The sequence below is a fragment of the Bombus impatiens genome, unplaced genomic scaffold (genome assembly GCF_000188095.3).
Source record: "Bombus impatiens unplaced genomic scaffold, BIMP_2.2 scf_0020, whole genome shotgun sequence".
NCBI lineage: Eukaryota > Metazoa > Arthropoda > Insecta > Hymenoptera > Apidae > Bombus > Bombus impatiens.
Window position 1 is genome coordinate 449283 of NT_176439.1, and position 19201 is coordinate 468483.

Genomic DNA, 19201 nt, shown 5'->3' on the forward strand with positions numbered 1-19201 from the left:
TTCTTTTTTTTTTTTTTTTTTTTTAAGATTTCGCTGAAGATCGTGTTAGTCAACGAACTGGTAAAGTCGGTCGTTGAAATTGAACGAAAGTGTTTAGTGGAATTAACCGGAGGACCGAAATAGTTGAATTTTGGCTTGTGTATAGAAAAGATGTTTCGTCCAAATGTACGAGATATGAATTACGTTTACATTGTTTAGTCGAATTATAGGAATTGTGTTTGAAACGTAGGAACGATCCATTATCATTTTCTTGTAGATATTTACAGCTGTAATTACAGAATATCATTTCAGTTATCCGATGATTCTTATAACTGCGTACCATTCACTCGTTTATCTTTTGTAAAACGATATTGGCCATCGTCTTATAGTTTATATTTTTTAGTATTATTATCGTAATATTTATCATGCGAAACGTAACGATGCGAGAAAGGTTTAGACACGCATTCCCAAGATTTCTGTAAATACTAGAAACTTTGTAAATTTTGTAAAGTAACGATATTTTAATGGATAAATCGTTAACTCGATATTGTATTATAAAGGCGCACCAAGTTACGTACTTATAATTTATTGTATTATAAATATTACTGCGCTCTTTGAGACTGAAACTGCATGTGTTGAAAAATATAATTATTTTATACATTCTCGTAGTTTTCGAATATCCTTCCCTCGCCAATTTCGTTAAGCGAAGTCTTACAATTCGAAGTCTTATAAGAGGACCTCGCGAGTTTAGCTTAAACTCCAAACTCCAAAGAGACTTCGATGTTCTCTTCGAGGCGTAGTAGAACATTTTTTCGCCTCTATAAACGTCTACTCTTCGAACGTTCCTTACTCGACTGTTTTAAGAGTCGCGCAATGGAATAAAGTTTCCTTGTAATTGCTTGAATCGGGTTTAATTTCGTTGAACGAACAAAGTTGTATCATAAGGGATGAAAAGTATATTCAGGGCGAAAGAAAAACAGCATCGTCATCGGTGGTCTGGTCGTCATACGAAACCCACGCGACGCGTCGGTGCCCGGTTTCATTGCAATTTGAGAACCTGCAGCCTCCTTTCTTTAACGATGACTCTTCTTTTTTATTTATCTTTTCGCTCTTTTCACCTTCGATTCTTTGCTATCGTCATCGCACTTTGCTCCATTTCTTTCCACTACTGTTTTCCACGTAAAAGCATTTAATTATTAGATAGATAGCCAAGGACGATCACATCTTTTGCGAAGAGCAATAAAATAATTCACCTACGTGCTTTTAATTCGCTGGAGAAGAATCGCTTTCGTTGCCTAGAGAAACGAAAATCTCGTTTACCTTTACCATTTCTTTTACCATTTTATGCCCAACGTTTGATATTTTGTGAAAAATATGGGCGCGCGACCAGCATCCGTATAAACATTGTCTAGCATGTTCGACGTCGAATAAACTATAATTAACACGGTGCAGAGAGAAGAAGGATGGAACATGACATCATCCTGGTGATTAGCACTACATATTTGGTTAGCGTAAACGTTAGAAGGGCGATGTTGCGTGAACCCTCGTTGTACGGAAACTGGAAAATTTGTCGAACATGAGTATACAAACAACGCGTATTTTCTTTTTACGTAAAAAGTAGAAAGATACACGAAACGGTGGTAAAATACACTGTGCTCGAAAGGACCCTAATATAACGCTTTTATCGCGTAACAGCTTCTTCTCGTTGACGTTTTTCTTCGCCAGATAGTACTACGAGGTTTAAAGAAATTGAAATATTTATAAGCACTGCATTTTGTATTTACTTTATATCACTCTGACTGTTTTTATTTCCTCCCTCTCCTTCGTCCTTGATGGGTGAAAATTTACATTTGTATCGCATTTGTACAATTCTCACTGCAAATGTTCGATACAGTTCCGAAAGCGAAGAACTTCGTTAAGTCTTTCGTAAAAACGTGAAAAAAGAAGAATCGTATTACGATTGGATTATCGAACGATACGTAAAGATCCCATAAAAATTCGAATGGATGTCGCGTGGCGATGTTGACTTGTCTCGCGAGGCCCTTCTCGTACACGTTCTCATGCCAGCGGACGAGGATTCGTACTCTCGAGGGCCGGCTTCCTCGAGATTCCTCGGAAACTTGATAAAAATCGCGCGACATCTTCCTTGTCGGTTAGGGGTTGGGGTATCCTCGGTCAGGCCTTCGTAAAGAAAAAAAATGAAGCTCACGAATAAAAGAAAGGAAGGAATCTCTTAGACGAGAGAACGTAAATATTGTTCAAAGCAATTAATTCTCCGGCAGACTACCACCTTCGCTTTGTCAGAAGGGTTTGCCTTGACAAAGAAGAGGAAGCTGGAACCGCCAGCAGTGACCAGTGGCCACTGTCATCAAAATACTCGATGGGGTTGGGGAGGAAGCTGACTGAGGTAAAGGGAAGGGGTAAAACGGAGGATAAAAGACAAACGCCGCCGCGTTGTCGTTGTCTGATCGTGGAGATTGCTTTATTTGAGTACATTTAGCGTAGAGATCTCGAAACCCTGCCGAATATTTTGTCGTAGCCGCTACCACATGCAACCACCCGTCTTTGCCAAGGAAGCCGGGCCAGAGGCGTAACGCATTAAGCATTAAAATAATGTAATCTGCCGGCTGAAATCAGGCGATAAATATAATCGGCCGGCGGAAATTTGTCGGGTGACGAGCACTCCGCTGTGTATATTCGCTGCACCGGTGTGTACCTTCGCTGTATCAAGATTAATTACACGTATTCTCCAACTATGGAGAAAGGCAGCATGTATCAAATCAACTCTCGACAAATTGAGACGAAATTTTACTACCGAACCTGCGCTGTCAAGCGTCACATTTTACATCTTTTTATATGTCATAGGAATTTCTATATTTAATCTAGGAATTTAATTTATTTATATTTAATTTAATGGTATTATAAAATTCAAGTTTATCGATATTACAGAGGGAGAAATTTAATCTACTTATATTTCTATTCGATGAAATCAGAATTGAGACACAAAAATGAAGCAAGCTTCGTGCTTATAGACACAAACGCATGGCTGTTTATGCTATTCGCCATACGAAAATCGCGTCGAATATAAACTGGTGCGCATAAATCAATGACGTCCCATCAGCGACAGTCGCTTCAACTCATTCGCGTGACAAACTTGTGCAACTCAGTCCATACGTCCAATATAAGAGTTGCAGATGCATGATTTATTCAGGAGATCGGTCCTCTTTACAAGGCAATATCAAAATATTCATCGGTTTACAATGAGAGGTAAAGCTGCATATATGAATTCGAAAGGCAAAGAAAGAGTAAGAGACAAGCACCAGTCGAGAAAATAAATATGAAATCAAATTTCCTGAAATCGAGGAAAGAAAATTTAATGTAATCACAAATTGCATATTATCTTTAAAATTTTAGCCTATTGTTAGATGTACAATTTCTCATGGATCCGAAGGAGGATCAATGTTAACAATAAGCCGAATTGTTCGATAAGAAGAGGATCGTATTGGAATATTTCTGTTATATTCTTGAAAGGTGTCGATACAATATCTGTTTAATGTTTCGAACCTTGGTGCGTGCTCTCGCGAATGCTTCCGGATTATAAGCGCAGGTAAAAGGTGTGGTCGATCCTGCTGGATGCAACGAAAAACACGACCGCCCATTGTGAGGGATTCGATGATCCTGCGAGCTTGACGTCCAGCTCGTAAATCGGTAAAAGATCCCCCTACCTGTGATCAGGATGTCGGAATAAGAACAGGCTATCTGCTATATTACGTTTCTGACTTTTCCCAAGTTGTTTTCCAAGACACATTCTTCTTACATATTCCATTGCTAAAACGCATACACACGTGTGTATATTTATATGTATATGTATATACTGGTAAGAATTTTTCTTCTTTGAAATATCTTAAGAAAGCTCGTTGCTTTGTCGTGATATTTTTACACCTTTAAAGGGTTAAAACAGTCTATCATAAAGTGTATCGTTTATGTTTTTCTTGCCAGTCTCTTTTCTTTTTCAAAAGATTACTCGTTTTTAGACTGCAGATATTTTTGACGTTTGGATAGATTTTATAAAAAATGAATAACAAGGTGAGACTTGAAAATTTGTTTTTAGATTTTAATTGTATATTATCATTTCGCGTTACTAAAAAAACAGAAAACGAAAACTCTTCAGTTGCAGGAAGAAAACAGATATCCCATGATCTGGGTCGGCTTAAACTCGTTATAAATCAAAACTCTTCCCAAGGTAGTCCTATTCTTGAGCGGCACGATAGCACAATGGCAACGGCACACAATCACAGAGAACGAAACGAAATGCGTTCGCTCAACCGATTTGTTTGTTCGACCGCCTCGTGATCGAGTGAAATCCGCTTAATGCGATCGAAGAGTTTTCGCGTTCGTGAGAGGTATCACGGGTATGAAAACACGTGAAAGGATCGTTCGAAGCTCCGAAGCGGGTGCGAGGGTTAAACAGAAAACAGGACGGGAAAGTTAAAAAGGGAGGGCAAGGGAAAGAAAAGGGGCAGCATTGGACGCACACGACACGAGCTTACTTTTAGTTTCTGTGCACCACTCGAAACTACCCCAGGGATATTAATTTCATTTTATCAAACAACGATAATACTTGGAACGACCCTCCGTTTTTGTTTGCTCTTACTCTTCAATTACGCGCGATACGTATACGTTTGAGTTTTTAAGATGGTGAAAGTTCTCATAGGAAAAAGTATTTTATTTGTTCGGGGTTGCTGCGAGTTAGATTAAATCCGACGGTAATTAATTACCACTTTATGCGTATCTTGCTTGAAATTAATTTATAGTATAGATTACTTTACGAATAGAGAGTTACAAGTAACGTTGCCTAATAGGCTTAAAGGGAAACATAATGTCGAGCATTTTTTAAATAGGTGAATACTGCAGGAAATAAATTTAACGAATAATATTTACCAAAAGTTACTTGTTTTTTTAAATATATTTAATTACACATTTATATGAACAAATTTTTTATATTTTTGTTCCTTCTATCTAATACACTGTGACATAGCAATTCTGGTATAATTTCGTTGCTATGATTTTATATAAATGGATTAATGTTACGATGCTTTATAACATTTAAATCTTGTCTAACGTATACTGTACTTTTAGTACTATGACTATCCATCAACGGTATTTAATACAGGCTACTATTCGAATGATCAACTATTTAAACGTTCTATTATCACTAACACCGTATATTTTCTTTATTAGTTTCACGTGATACTGTTATTACATGTGTTATCATTTTCTGTATAATACTATGGAAAAGAAGACATAACTATTGACACGAAAAAAGCGATACTTTAAAAGTTAGAAGGCAGTAAAAGTGTCGCAAAAGTTGAAACTTGATTTGAATTATTTATGGTATTGTAAAATAATCGCTATAAGAAAGGATGACTATCCTATCCGAAGAATTCTTTTCTTCAAACAATCGTCTGTCTTCCTACTAATTGGAAAATTAAATTTAGAAGCCACGATTATTCATTTTTCTTACTTCTCCCTACACTTTCCTGTTTGGAAGTCTTCTCGCGATCGCTGGATTCCCAGCACTTATCAAAATCGTTTCGAACGTCGATTAACAAACTTTGTCTGCACAATTTCGAAATAGTGCTCATATTCTCCTCCTGTATATCCTTGCCACGTATCAATCGTGTAAATTTAAATTTGTTAACAATTTTTGCAAACGATCCTAAGGGCTGTTGCTGCTTCGAGATCGACCTTGGAAGAGACTCGCATCCACGACTAGCTTCCGTGAGACGCACGAAAGTATCCGGATCAACGTTTATCATGCCGGCACTGGCAGATTTTACACGATCAGGACGAGAAACTGGACTGTTCGACAACTCATTCGCGTTGTATTCGTTTATAAATTGTTCGACCTTTTTCTCATTCGTTGCTTCCTCTTGCGCACCACGATTGTCTGATGCCTCGTTCGACGATGAGTTCAGCGTATGATTTACATCCGATACACTTTTGTTCGTCACCTTCTCTTGATTTTCCGAGATCTGTTCGTAATGATGAGGAAACGTTCTCGGAGAAACTTGATGTTTGGTCGATGGAGATTCTAGCACGGAATGACAAAGCGGACCACCGCGACGCGACAAGAAATCTTCCTTCGCACGACGTACCCTTAACGAGTGCGATTCCAGAGACGTATCTTCGGAAATCGTGTTCGTTCGACCGTCTCTTCTCGCTACCACGTTCGACAGAATCGTCAATTTATGAATAAGATCGGAAGACTGCGGATCGAATTTCGAGGAAGACGCATCTTTGATCTTCTCGTCAACCTGGGTCTTCAAACTGGGCAAGCTAATTCCGAAAGAGGCTTGATTTTGCTGTTCGCCTGGCTTTGCTTGCACCGAGACGTCTGCTCGTTGACTCTTCTGTACGGCGGCTTGTTTAGACTCGCCATTTCTTCCTGGCAATTCGGTCGACGAAGCTCTATCTCGCTTCGTTTCTCTTGGAAACACGTTGCTTTCGCTGATCGACGATTTTCTCGAGCTCTCCACGGATTTGCATCGTTCGAAGGTTGGTTTCTCGATAGATGCCCATTCCTCCTTGCCATTTCCTTCGACCTTCGTTTCCTTGGCTTCGCGATCCTTCGAGGATGGGCGAAGAGGCCAAGGCAACGAAAGGGACATCCTCAAAAGTGCATCTTGACGAGTTACTTTAGGGGATCCTGATCTGGATTTGCTTTTGCTTTTCCTTGTAAATACCTGATCGTTCTCGGAAGTGTCCTCCTTTTTAGCCGAATGCTCTTCCGAGCGTCGAAACGGAGAGAATATTATACGTTTCGTCCTAATGAAAACGTTTCGTGTCGGTGAGCTGGAAACTTGCTTTTTAACATTCGCTTCTTGATTAGTCGGAACGTAATGATCGCTGCTTGATCGACGACTGCTCTCGGAATTCTCAGTTGTAGCACGTTCCACCGGGGTTTTCGAGGATTTTGTTTTTTCCACGCAGCCTGTACTAGCTGTGGGCACGACTATCTTGTTCAAAGTTTCCTCATTGATGATGATTCTCTCGAAACAACGTTCCTCGCGGCTTGGCGCGACCGTGTAAGCAGTTGTTTCGATGGTCGGTTCGCGACGACATTCGCGTGTGCAAGAATTTGTACTCGATGACTGTGAAGACGTCGAAACATTTTCGATATTACGATACTCTCGCCATTTTTTTCTCTCGACCGATCGTGCGTTCGTTGTAGCATCTATCGAACAATCTTGTTTCTCACGGTTTGAATACTCGACGAATGATTTGGTGGATTTATAGTTGTTTAAGCGTAATTTCGTTTCTGATGTATCATGACCGATATCTAATTCTTCCTCGACTATACCATAATTTTCTTCGATTTTCTTTAAACTGTCGTCCCTCCGATTGGCGTGAAAAAGATCTACTTCACGCGTGGTAGGCTTGACTTCATCTAAGAGTAATTATGATATTTTTATTTCTGATTCGAACCTTTTTACCACGCTTACGGAATTTCTTAAAATACGAGACACGAATAAATTGCGCATTAAATTACAAATGTTAATTATTGTATTTATTAACTAATTAGAACGTACCTAATTCACAAGCGTTCGGTGTTTTTGGTAAACTTAAGGTCGTTTCTTTTTTACAATTCGCCATTGACTGCATATTCGTTAAAGAGCAACGAGAAGGATCGCTGGTTGCCAGGATTATTTCCTCGTATTCGTTGTTGGGCTTATTCGTTGTTTCAGCACCGTCTTTTCCACTATTGCCGCTCTCATCCTTTCCTACCGCTTGGTTATCAGATCGTTGCTCGTGCTCCTTTTCGCTCGATAACTCCTGGTTGTACCGACAGGTCGATACTTTTGATTGCGCTATGATAAAACTTTATTCTGAAGACAATGATCTTTCTTTCGTCGTTACTTTCATTTTTTTACTTTCCCTTGAAGAATCGGTTCGAACATTAGAAACAAACTAAGATTTTTTAAACAAATTAATCTTCGAGCTTTCACATTAAATTTTCTCTAAGTTGTATTTACACATTTGTCACCAATTGTAAGGAAAACAAGTAACAAAATAAAATAAAAAATATTTTGAAGGCAGAATGATAAACTGCGCTATAAAATTTCACAAAATCTACCATTGTTTCTTTTATGCCTGCACCAAAAATAGAACGATTTCCAAGATTCCATTCACGGATAGTTTTGTTTTCGTTCGTTTCTAGAACGGAAAACAAGGTATTCTTTACTTGGCTTTCGTCATAAACCTCAGAACCTATCAGAAGCTTCGTTAATTACCTTATTAAACTTACCATCAGATACATGCTTCTCCACGTCTCTTCCAATTGCTTCTTCATCGACGGATGATATTACAGGAATATCTTCTCTAAAAATGGAAAAAATTTGTGAAGGTGTAATTCATTTCTTCATATAGTAGGTTCTTGCAGAACAAACGTTGATCTCATATACCTTTCGAAATTAACGCGACTTTGATCTTCTATTTTCTTTTCTTCTTTTATAACGTTAGATTCTGTATCCTCATCTGTCGAACAAATCGAACTACTTGATTTGACAGAATCTTTGTCCAACTCTTCTTTGATACCAGACATCTGCTTTTTACTCGTTGAACTTGTGGAGAACCAATGCTCTGACTCTTCATTGTTCGGGCAGATTTTTTCATTATTCCAAGATTTCGTCATTTCAGATTGTTCCAGACTCAGACTGTCTTCGCTCGAGAAACTTTTCCTTTGATTCCACTTGTTAGATTTCCAAAGATTGTGATCAGAATTTTCCTCGATCTCGATCAAAAATACCGGGGATGGTTCGTGACTGGAAGTGACTGTACCGAGTGGTACGGCGATACTAGTGGTTTCGCTCGCTGCAACCGAGTATACCGGTGTTTGATGAGGTTGCACCCTCTCCAGGGGACTTGCAGTTTCCTCGATAACGTCTTCGATGTCTACGATCATCGCCTCCGGTTCGGAGTCATCCATTATATCTTCGGCTACGTCCTCTGTTCTCCGAGAATCGACTGAGAAAATGAAATTTTGAAATTATAAACGAGGATATTAACAGGCTACGCCTGTTTTCACACTAGAATTACCAATGACAAGTATATAAAAATATTCATGCATATGAACGTAACGTAAAGGAAAATCTTTATTCGCATACTTCACCAAAAATCATTCGAATTCCTAAAAATGCACCGCCATAAATTTATAAAATTTCTGTGAATAATTATAAATTGTACATTTTGATTACTTTGGTAGTTCTAGTGTTAACACGGCTGTTGAAACGAAACGACTATAAATGATAATACTTACTAGTATCTGGCAAGATATCGACGCGATCCAAATCTTTCAATCTATTCGTGAGATGATCCAATGACTGTAAGCTGTTCGAACGACGTACAAAAAATGCAGTTTGATCAGTTTTCTCGATCATGGCGCCGACAGATTTCGATCTCTTCAAACAGCCGCCTTTCAACAATACCGGTTCGTTGCTTCTAGCTTCTAAATAATTACCTATTCAAACGATCATGTGGAGAAAACTGTTCTATCTGTGATTGACGAATTAAAATCTTACTTGTGGCTGAATTCGTTGATGTTTCGATAGTCGATCGTCTCAGAGAAGGTATATAACCGGGTCCTAGGAGGCGGAAGGTCGAGGATGTGGGCGATATTCCACGATACCGTTCCCAATCGTATAGTTTTCTTGTGAATTCTCGTGAAATACCTTCGAATCGGTAGGATCCGACAGACGTTCGTACGAAAACTTCGTTGCTATCGTTTAGACTCTGTGTTCCATCGGCATATGATCTTAAATAAAATATACACATTAGTAAGATGTGTATCACTGCCAGGCTGTTCGATTTCGTGTGAACATGAAAATTAGTAGATTTACAAATTTTTGTGAATATTTCTTCAATTATTGGTATTACTGTTATTATTTTTAATTGGAATGTTAGAAGAGAAGAGTAGAGTAGAATTTCTATTTACGGTTAGTTCACTGTTAATGTCAATCTTAATAAATAAAACATGTATTTGCGTTATACCTTGAATCTGCATCAAAACACTCTTCCAACTGTTGAGCGTCACACCCCCGTCTCTCTTTAATCGTATTATTATTAAAAAATGATAGTAACCTTTCTAGAACGAAAAATTCGGTTTCATCTATCCCAGACGCGATTCTATGTTGATGCGATTTCGATCGTATCGAGTATTGGGAATCATTATTGCCAGTCTCGTTCGTTCTCTTCGAATTTTCTATTTTTCGTGGAAAATCTTCGCAGAGCTGAGACTTCCCGTCGTTAGCGATGTCTCCACATTCACTGTTAACTTGCGGGGTTGCGATCTCTCTATTTCTGTGCTCAGTTTTCGAAGGAGATCTCCAAAGTTGCCAGTCGGTCAAACGACGTCGTTTGATGCTCTGTTGTTCAAAAGGAGCACTTCCTCGTCGTACTTTCTTTGCGCGTTTCCAGTCCTGCAGCTTCTTCCTAAATTCAGGAGCTAATCTTTCTTCAGATAATAAACTTTCACGGGGACTTGGCAAACTGGGCGAAATTTCACGAACTTCTTTCGTGGCAACGCGAGGTGGAAGATTTTTTAAACGTTCCCATTCGATCAGTTTTTGGTGGAATTCGGTTCCCAGTTTTTCCCTAAGAGCTCGGTAATCTCGTCGTGTGTCCACTTGCGCGTTCGACGGTGTCGCCTTCTCGACATTTTCCACGCTGTCGTTATGACTACAGCCGATTGATGCTTCCAGTCCTGGTGAGTAAGAAAAAGAATTGTTATCGACGTTGAATTTTAGTGCAATCAATCATAGAAGTGCTCGTTAATTAATTAATTGATGGAAAACAACATTTATCTGACCCTAGTGATTCATTGATTGGCAAAAGTTTATAATAAATTGTTCTCTACCAATCTCGTCAAAGATAAATAAAGCAATACTTTGTATTATTACTGTTTATATCGATTATCAGAACTACTACGAACTTTTCGATCGTTCCAATATAAAAAATCGTCTTCTTTTGTCGCACGGAGATCGGCTGTTTGATTACTTTCTATTTGTGAATTTGGCATGTTGGTCGCAAAATTTATTGTCCCTGTCATTCGTAGAATCCATACCAATATTATCAAATATTCTGTACAGGGTAAGCAATGCAGCAAGACACTATGTAAAAGACCGCAAGACGTTAAAAAGGAAACGATATTATCGAAATGTAAAAAATATCAAGAGGATCTTGCTAAATGCCCAAAGCTATCTAAGGAACAGCGATGTTGTAAGAAACTGTTTGCAAAACCTCCGCCAAAAGTAATAAATGCGTACGTTATTCTATCACATTAACACAATGATCCTCGACAATGATTTGTAACTTACATTTCAGTGTAAAGAAAAAAGCGTCGTGGATGTTTATCAGGAAGCGTATGAGAATGTTACGAAACAGTCCAACGCTATCTTGAATAACATTCAAAACGAATCAAAATCTATGTTCGTCCAGTTAACGAAAGACATAGAACTGTCGAAAAATAACGAGCAGGTATTGGTGAGTGGAATTTTGCACGACATTAAGAAAACGCTTCAGAAGTTGCTCGCGGTGGATCCATCGTTTGGTTCTATGAAACGCAAATCTGCTATGTCGCTGAATCACGAGGTTCGCCAGGCTTTCGAGAACGTGGAATACGATGTCGTACCCCGAATAAAACGAATAAAAGTAAATATCGAGTGTTTAGAGCGCGACGTATTGGTTTGCATCGATCGTGCCAAATCTCTGATACTCTCCTGTCGCAAATGCAAAACTCCGCAAGCGTTGGCCAAATGCATCGAAGAAAACGCAGTCTACGCGGAGAAGATATTAGACAAAACGTCCCAGAACGCGCAAACTGGTTTGGATAAAATCGAATCGTTGCAACGTGGAATTTTGGAATATCACAAGTCGTCGTTAACGAATGTTTCGCAAACGTGTCGCAAAAAGGGCGAAGCATTTTTGGAACACCTAAACAATTGTGTCACTGCTGCTAAAAACGAACAGAAACGGCGATCATCGTGAAGCTGGTCCTCTTAGAAAGAAATATCATTGTATGAATAGGTAAATTATTAAATTACCGTCTTGAAAAAGCATCTGTCTGGAAACGACGTTGATGAAATTCGATGAGATGCTTGAAGTTGAATTCGTTAGAAACGCTCGTCTGACTTTGTTCCATTTGGAGTCTGATCTCTGTGCTTTTGACGGAAGAATCGCTGATTCTCCACCATATGATCGCTGTTACATTATAATAAAAACGTGTGAAGTTTAAAAAGTTAATTAATCAAAATTAACTAAATCAATAATTAAGGTAAATAATTCGTGGACAAAATGTATCTTCGAAATATAAGAAGGGATTAATTTTTCATTTATAAAGGAAGACAATATTAACCTGCCGTTTAAAATCCTTGTTTATAGACAGGTCTCGGTATGTCTTCCTGAGCTGTGGAGAATTTCCGGCAGAGGTGTTTGTATTAAAAAAGAGTGGTGAGTTTGATTCCGGGGAAGATATGTATCTGTTGTCCTCATCGTGTGAAGGTATCGTAATAGTTAAAGTTGGCGTTGATCTCTTTGATGTCGATTCCGTATCTTTTTCGTCTATTTTATTCGACGATAACGTCGCGTGATCGTTATCCGATGTAATCCGAATTAATGGTTTTCCTTGTCCGATCTAGTATTGTATAAAAATTTTATTTTGATAATAGAAAGATTTATATCGAGTAAATATTTTATAGAAAAGCGAATCATGATTTAAACTATATTATACTTTCGTATCTGTCGTTATCAATACGATAACAGCTAATGATTTTTGTTCGAGTAAAATTCGTTTGTGAGAATTGATGTACGAGAGTAAATTTTACGTTCGTAAATGCATACATCGCAAAGACAAAGTGCGTGGAAAATAAAAGTTAGCGGATATTTAGCTAATTAAACTGCATCCAAATGTGTAAAGATAATAGACAATAAAATATAATTTAATAAATGACAATAACATTTTATTTACCTCATTTGTTAGACCCGTTTCATTAACTTGCAAAGTGTCCAGTATAAGGATATTATCATCGAGAGATTTGCTATGCCAATTTCCATAATCTGCCTTTTTATTAGGTTTTCTCTTTAAGGATTGGTAATCTAAATGATTTAAAGCACTTTTCTGCGAACCTACAAAAATTTAACGAATTACGAAAAAACATGGACATACGATCATCTATCAAGAGCGAGAGAGATCATCTACCAAGATCATCATCTATCAAAATTTGTCTGAGTGATTTAGTTACAAATGATCCTCACGCCTTTCATTTAAGTGATTAATTTGCAAAAAGATAATATTCGACAAACCGTAATGGCAAAAATATTTGTAACGAATACATATATATGTAAACAAAAGTTTACGAATTTCGTACAATCATAAAATCCTTCGTTGAACGAAGATGGAGATGAAGTTCCACCAAAGAGCGTGCCTGTGTTACAAGGTTCGTTAACGGGTGACGAAGTGGCCGTATTGTTCGATTCCTTAACTTCAACATCTGGATTTCTGTGATATTTAGTCGTTGGAGTGGAGGGAGAGGCGGTGGTCGTCGATGACGTACTCGTTGTCATCGATGGATCTATTACTTCCGTATCGTTCGTATAAGCCCTTTCCCACTTGAAAGCAGCTTTAACCCTGGTCCACTTTGAAACTTTCGGTGCGCTCCCAGAAATTTCATCTGTCGACGTTTGCTTGTCGATGTCGAATTTATTTCTCGTTTGTCTCGACGAGGACGATCGAATATTCCGCTTTTGAAATGGCGAATCTCTGCAATTCGATAACATAGCGTCTAACAAGGATTCTGCGAATCCAGTATCCTCCTCGCAAACGTTGATCGTCGCGTCCTTGTCTCGCTCGAAAGCATTTTCCAACTTCTGATTGGCATTACGGAGTACTTTCAGCCGCTCTAAATTCCTGACGCGTCTAAAAAATTTGGAATTGCGATCCCTGAGCTCGAGAATTTCCTCGGCGAAAGCATACAGACGATCCAACTGCTCGAAGGCGTCTTCCGCGTAAAGACTTGAAATAGCCATTGCAGACATAGCAGAATTTCTCGAAGGACACTCCGAGGTTTGACCTTCGAACGGCAACGTCCCGAAATCCGTCAAGTAGGCGATTATGTCTTCGTCTTCATCGACGTTTCGACTCTGTCCTACTTCCGCCTGATTTCGTGTATTTTGCAGACGCCATAGGCTCGCCCATGGATCCGGTGGAGGTACAGGTAAATCACTCTCATCCACTTTGTGTTTGGCTTTGAATGTCTTTTGTTCGTTAACGCGGCTCGTGCATGGTCGACCGATATTTCGTTCGGTCTTTTGACCACTGTGATCATTAAACTTCTCATTATCCACCATTTGGCTAGTTTTATCTAATACTTTTACCAACGCGTTTTACATGTGCGTTTTACGCTGTTCGTTCTCTCTCTCTCTCTTTCTCTCTCTCTTTCTCTTTCTCGAGTTTGTCAATTGAATTATTAATATTCTAAATATATTCGAGTAATCTAATTTTAGAATACATCTTTTTTCATGGACATTATAGGCGTAGCACCGAATCGAATTTAGACACCTCTGGTAACAAAGTTTGGCATATTTAGAAATTGTAACATTTATTTAATTTGAAATTAACACAATACAGAATGACAGTCACTGCTGAAGTATTTAACTATAATGTCTTTTATCTTCGAAGCTGAAGTCAAGGTAACGGGGACGAACAATGAACAGCACCAAATTTTGTATCACTCTTTCGTTACACATCAGTAACAATTTACTTGTTTGATCCTCTATCGCTGATCCAACACGAAGTAAGCACACGACCGATGATATTTTACCGTACGTTTAATTATTAATGAAACCGATGTTATTACGAATATTCGTGTTAAGGGATATCGCTAGGTCTTGCGGCGAATATCTCGAAGGTTCGCGGTGGGAATGCATTTTTTACGTTTGGCGGCGTCAAGAGAGCCGCGGAAGAAGCGGCCTGAAATCGCAACAACGTCCTCGCGTGATTATTTTCGGTAGCGAGCATTCGGCATTCGTATTTACAACGAATACAAGAGCGTATTCGTGACGATGAGGCTTTCCACCACGTTCGAAGAGCATGCGCGAGAGCATGTCCACGATAACCACGTAAAAGAGACGGTCTTCCTGTTCTCGTCGAAAATAGACGGTGGAAAGACTATGGCGTATACTCTCGAATAGCCGCCCACGTTTGTATTTATATGCGTCTGCATGCCCTGTACATGCCAATACAACTATTTTTTGCTACATTTTTACCGCCATATTTTTTATTATATTTTCTACCATACCATACACGAAAGAAATTTGCCTAATTCTCATGTACTATAGAAACATTTATGACTACTACCAAAATATGAATAACGATCTGCTCTGTTTTTTACAACATAACTATAGTTAGACATAGAGAATTATTTATAATTTATCGAGATTATAAAAATATGAACATTAAGAAGTTATTCTTGCATCGGTAATCGGGTTAGGTCAGGCATTCGTGACCCTGCAACAGCAGCACCTGAAACCATTAACTCGTTAAATTCGTTCAATATTTTTAATCACCAAGTTTACTTACTCAACAAAATTCCTGACATAATGTAGATACTAGTAAGACACTGTATATTTAGAAAGAGTTTAGTAAAACTACCAACCAAGTATGGAAATATTCTGGATAAACCGATAATCGTACCCCTGAAATTATACTAAATTCACTAAAAATTTCATATATCTTTGTATACGTTACTAACAAAAAAATATGCGTCTAATCACAGAAACTGTTTCATAATTAACCTTACGCCGGTAAAATAATTTTCCAGTAAAAGTATCGAAGTTGTCGTACGACCAATCGCGTAAGCTGCTAGTATGATCAATGAAAGAACGATTTGTACTATATTATGAACTGTAAATAATAAACCAAGACACGCGGCTGTTCCCACTAATCCTGAAAGTACTAAAAAATAAAATCGAAAAGATTTGGCCTTAATAATATAGCAACGTTAGAATGAAAAGTATACTAACGATACGCTTACCTAGAAATATTTTTCTACCAATAACATCGATGCCAATTAGCAACAAAATTTCTCCTAATATGTAGCTCAAAGATAGATAGAAAAGAATTCTGAAACGATCCGTGTCTATTTCTTGACAATTGTGCAAAAATCCTAATGCCAAGTTCTCTATATCGACAACGCATGTAGAATTCTTCTTTGCTGATTTGTTAAAGTTTTCTGTTTCTTGAAACAATTGCGTATTCCAAAGAGCAACCCAAATGATTCTATTTATTGTAATCATATTATCACAACAAATGATAAAGCGTGTTTAATGCGATTACATTTAATAGAAAACGATATGTTACCCTGGAAATTGTAAAAGGTTGATACAAAGTCCTAATATCGTGGTACATTTAAATGGTGTGCTGCATATCTTGCGGATTCGTTTGCGTGTTTTTATATAGAATTTCCACACTATTTTACTCACATTTCCTGTATCTTCTTCATCTTCCTCGTCTGGTCGAACACAATTGTCTAAAGTACGTAACTGGAATAATAAAATGTATTGCTGTATATTATATATTTCAGTCGTTGAAATTTTATATAAAAGGTTTGCAGCTTGAAAATGGTTGTAATGTTCCAATATTTTAGCAGTGTTATTATCTGAAATTTGACTCACAGAAAAATTGTACTTATAAAAAGAGAAAAATGACTTAATATAAGATAATCGTACTGTATAAGTATCGGCATGCTTCGAATTATTAATTGCATAGATCTGCCGTAATACAGTTAACGCTTCTTCGTACCGACGCCGATAAAGCAAGTATCTAGGACTTGCCGGTAATAAACTAGTCGCACATGCCATGATCAGATTTGGTATACCTCCTAATCCTATAAGGACTCGCCAAGAATTTGGTCGAAATTTTTTGTTTTGTAATCGCACGATCGAAGGCATCAATAGCCATGACAATCCTATTTTCAATTACCATAAAACGTTTAATGACTTTAGGACTTTCGTACTCCTTTATAATCTTTACCTAAAGCAGACACATAACCAATAACTCCTAATACATCCAAAGCAACTAAACAAAAGCCTCTTCGTTTCATGGGCAAAAATTCGATTACATATACTCTTAAAACCACGTTATTACCGGCTAATCTAAAAAAATATACATTGTTATACATATGTAACGAGCAGATATTTTCAGCTTTACGTATATATATACCTCACTTATTACGCATGACAATTACACATGTGATTTCATAGATAGTAATGACTTACCCCAGTCCAAGTACAAATATTGAAAGGTATATCAGGAAAGTAGTTTGCGCAAAGGATAAACTGATAGTGGCGCAAAACACAGCGATCATAGTGGCGGGAATCGATCCTTTACGTCCACTTGCATCGATTATTATTCCGAATACAAATGCTCCTACAGCCATTCCTATACACAATCTTATTTTCATAAAATATTATAAATTATCTAAATATAAAATATTTTATAATTTATTTTAAATATATTTTATTTGGAAACGTAAAGACACAAAGTAAAAAGATTTATAACATCATTGAATTAGGATCAATGAGGTTTTAAAACGGTCTCTGCTAACCAGTTATTTTTCATTCTACCAAGGAGACTACAGGGTTTATGTAACCAGTAATTGCCTGATTTGTGATCAGATTATTTTCCGCTTATTGTTAAAGTAATGGCAAGAGAACCTTGCTTGATTAGTTATACTAGAGGAGAAATTTGGTTAGTTGGTACAACTCTGGTTATACTATCATTGTAATTTATATTAACATATAATTGACCTGTGACGTCATTACTAGTTACTAATATTGTTAAAAAGATAGTAAGAAAGAACCCCTTTCATGATCACTTTCATGATCATCTAAGATTTCTTCATTATTTCTCAACATCGACAAATTCTATCTACTAAGCAATATGCTTTTTTAATCATTGTTTCATAATCTCTTTTTTTATCTTGCTTAACTTATGAGATTTCTTTATCTTTGTTTTTACGGCAGCAGAGGAACTAAATAGCGTTGGAACCATATTTCACCTTATTCAATTGTATATAATTTTGATTTACTTGTATTTACATACGTAAATTTTTGTTGATAATTAACAATTATCAATTGGTCATATTCTTGTAAGAAATGCATAAACTAATAAGCCACATTTGTATAATCTATCGATATATATATATATATATATATGTATATGTACCTAAAGTTAACATAGCATACACAGTAGTCACTTGGCTTGTATTTAGGCTTAAATCACATGCCATAAATGGGATTATAACTAAAATAATTGGAAGAACGCAAGCTTCTGCAAATGCACACATACCACATAATCCAACAATAAAGCAATGACAAAGCCCACATCCTGTAATTAAATATCAAATTTTATGAACATAGTTATAAAGTTTTAATATTTTATTCCATACTCGTCCATAGTCGTTGAATAAAAAGATTTCTCTCTTTTTCTGTGCCTTGAGTTCTTAAGCTAGCCTTGAATTTACTAACCATTCTAATGAATCATTTTCTAATTTTACGTTTCTCATTTTCTAGTGTTACGTTGCAGCTGATAAAAAGAATTCAATAACTTATAATAAAGAGATGTTGAAGTAGTGTAATTTCAAAAAATATTGTACTATTATAATAGAAAGTATTATACAAATACAAATAAATTGTAGTTATTCTTGATACATTCTCTCTATATTTTAAGATTAAAGATAATTTCAAAACATTATTATTGAATTCGTCATTTTGTAGGCTATGATATAATATTAAATACATTTATATCAAAAACATCTTAATATTCTGAAAAATATGATATGAAAAAGTGAAATATTTCTATTCAGTGCTCCATCAAGAATATATTTCGCAAATTATGTATTGATCAGTTTTTAACATAGTAAATGAATGAATTATTTAAATTTCTTAACCTGCTTTAGCAATAACCTTTTCACAGTCATTAGTCATCATATATTATAGAATTTGGCAGATACTGATTTACAGAATTCCATTTGCTACACTGAGAAGTTATTGAGATATACATTTATCATCTTACCATAATAACATCAATTCAGTAATTTCAAATTCATACTCTCAAAATTAAGTTGCTAACAAAAACTATTTAATAATTGAAAATAACAATCTTCAC

General features: G+C 37.0%; 3 protein-coding genes across 11 annotated transcripts; 1 reads left to right on the forward strand and 2 right to left on the reverse strand.

The window, feature by feature from the left end:
* Positions 1-4934: 4934 nt before the first annotated feature.
* Positions 4935-15223, reverse strand: LOC100747586. Of its 4 annotated transcripts, none has more exons than XM_012385016.3 (12): positions 13404-15223; positions 13004-13161; positions 12392-12670; positions 12081-12237; positions 10030-10741; positions 9561-9793; positions 9299-9487; positions 8445-9006; positions 8288-8361; positions 8117-8196; positions 7572-7815; positions 4935-7429 (listed from the first exon to the last, which is right to left on the reverse strand). In XM_012385016.3, the coding sequence occupies exons 1-12, from the start codon at positions 14380-14382 to the stop codon at positions 5487-5489; spliced, it is 5610 nt and encodes a 1869-aa protein (XP_012240439.1). In that variant the 5' UTR covers positions 14383-15223; the 3' UTR covers positions 4935-5486. The 4 variants fall into 4 exon arrangements, with proteins under 4 accessions (XP_012240439.1, XP_012240433.1, XP_024223045.1 ...); XM_012385010.3 differs by having other exon boundaries at positions 9299-9499; positions 13404-15221; XM_024367277.2 differs by lacking the exon at positions 8117-8196 and having other exon boundaries at positions 7572-7850; positions 13404-15220.
* On the forward strand, positions 10935-12086 carry LOC112212776. The gene is made up of 2 exons (XM_024367316.2): positions 10935-11288; positions 11362-12086. The coding sequence occupies exons 1-2, from the start codon at positions 11055-11057 to the stop codon at positions 12022-12024; spliced, it is 897 nt and encodes a 298-aa protein (XP_024223084.1). The 5' UTR covers positions 10935-11054; the 3' UTR covers positions 12025-12086.
* On the reverse strand, positions 14461-19153 carry LOC105680499 (putative metabolite transport protein YncC). 6 transcript variants are annotated; one of them, XM_033319770.1, is made up of 9 exons: positions 17640-19153; positions 17311-17473; positions 17066-17187; positions 16708-17000; positions 16394-16575; positions 16068-16312; positions 15829-15988; positions 15614-15729; positions 14461-15556 (listed from the first exon to the last, which is right to left on the reverse strand). In XM_033319770.1, the coding sequence occupies exons 2-9, from the start codon at positions 17469-17471 to the stop codon at positions 15498-15500; spliced, it is 1338 nt and encodes a 445-aa protein (XP_033175661.1). In that variant the 5' UTR covers positions 17472-17473; positions 17640-19153; the 3' UTR covers positions 14461-15497. The 6 variants fall into 6 exon arrangements, 4 of the variants coding, with proteins under 4 accessions (XP_033175661.1, XP_033175663.1, XP_033175658.1 ...); XR_004461377.1 differs by having other exon boundaries at positions 15834-15988; positions 16762-17000; positions 17311-19153; XR_004461376.1 differs by having other exon boundaries at positions 15834-15988; positions 17311-19153.
* Between the last annotated feature and the right edge of the window lie 48 nt (positions 19154-19201).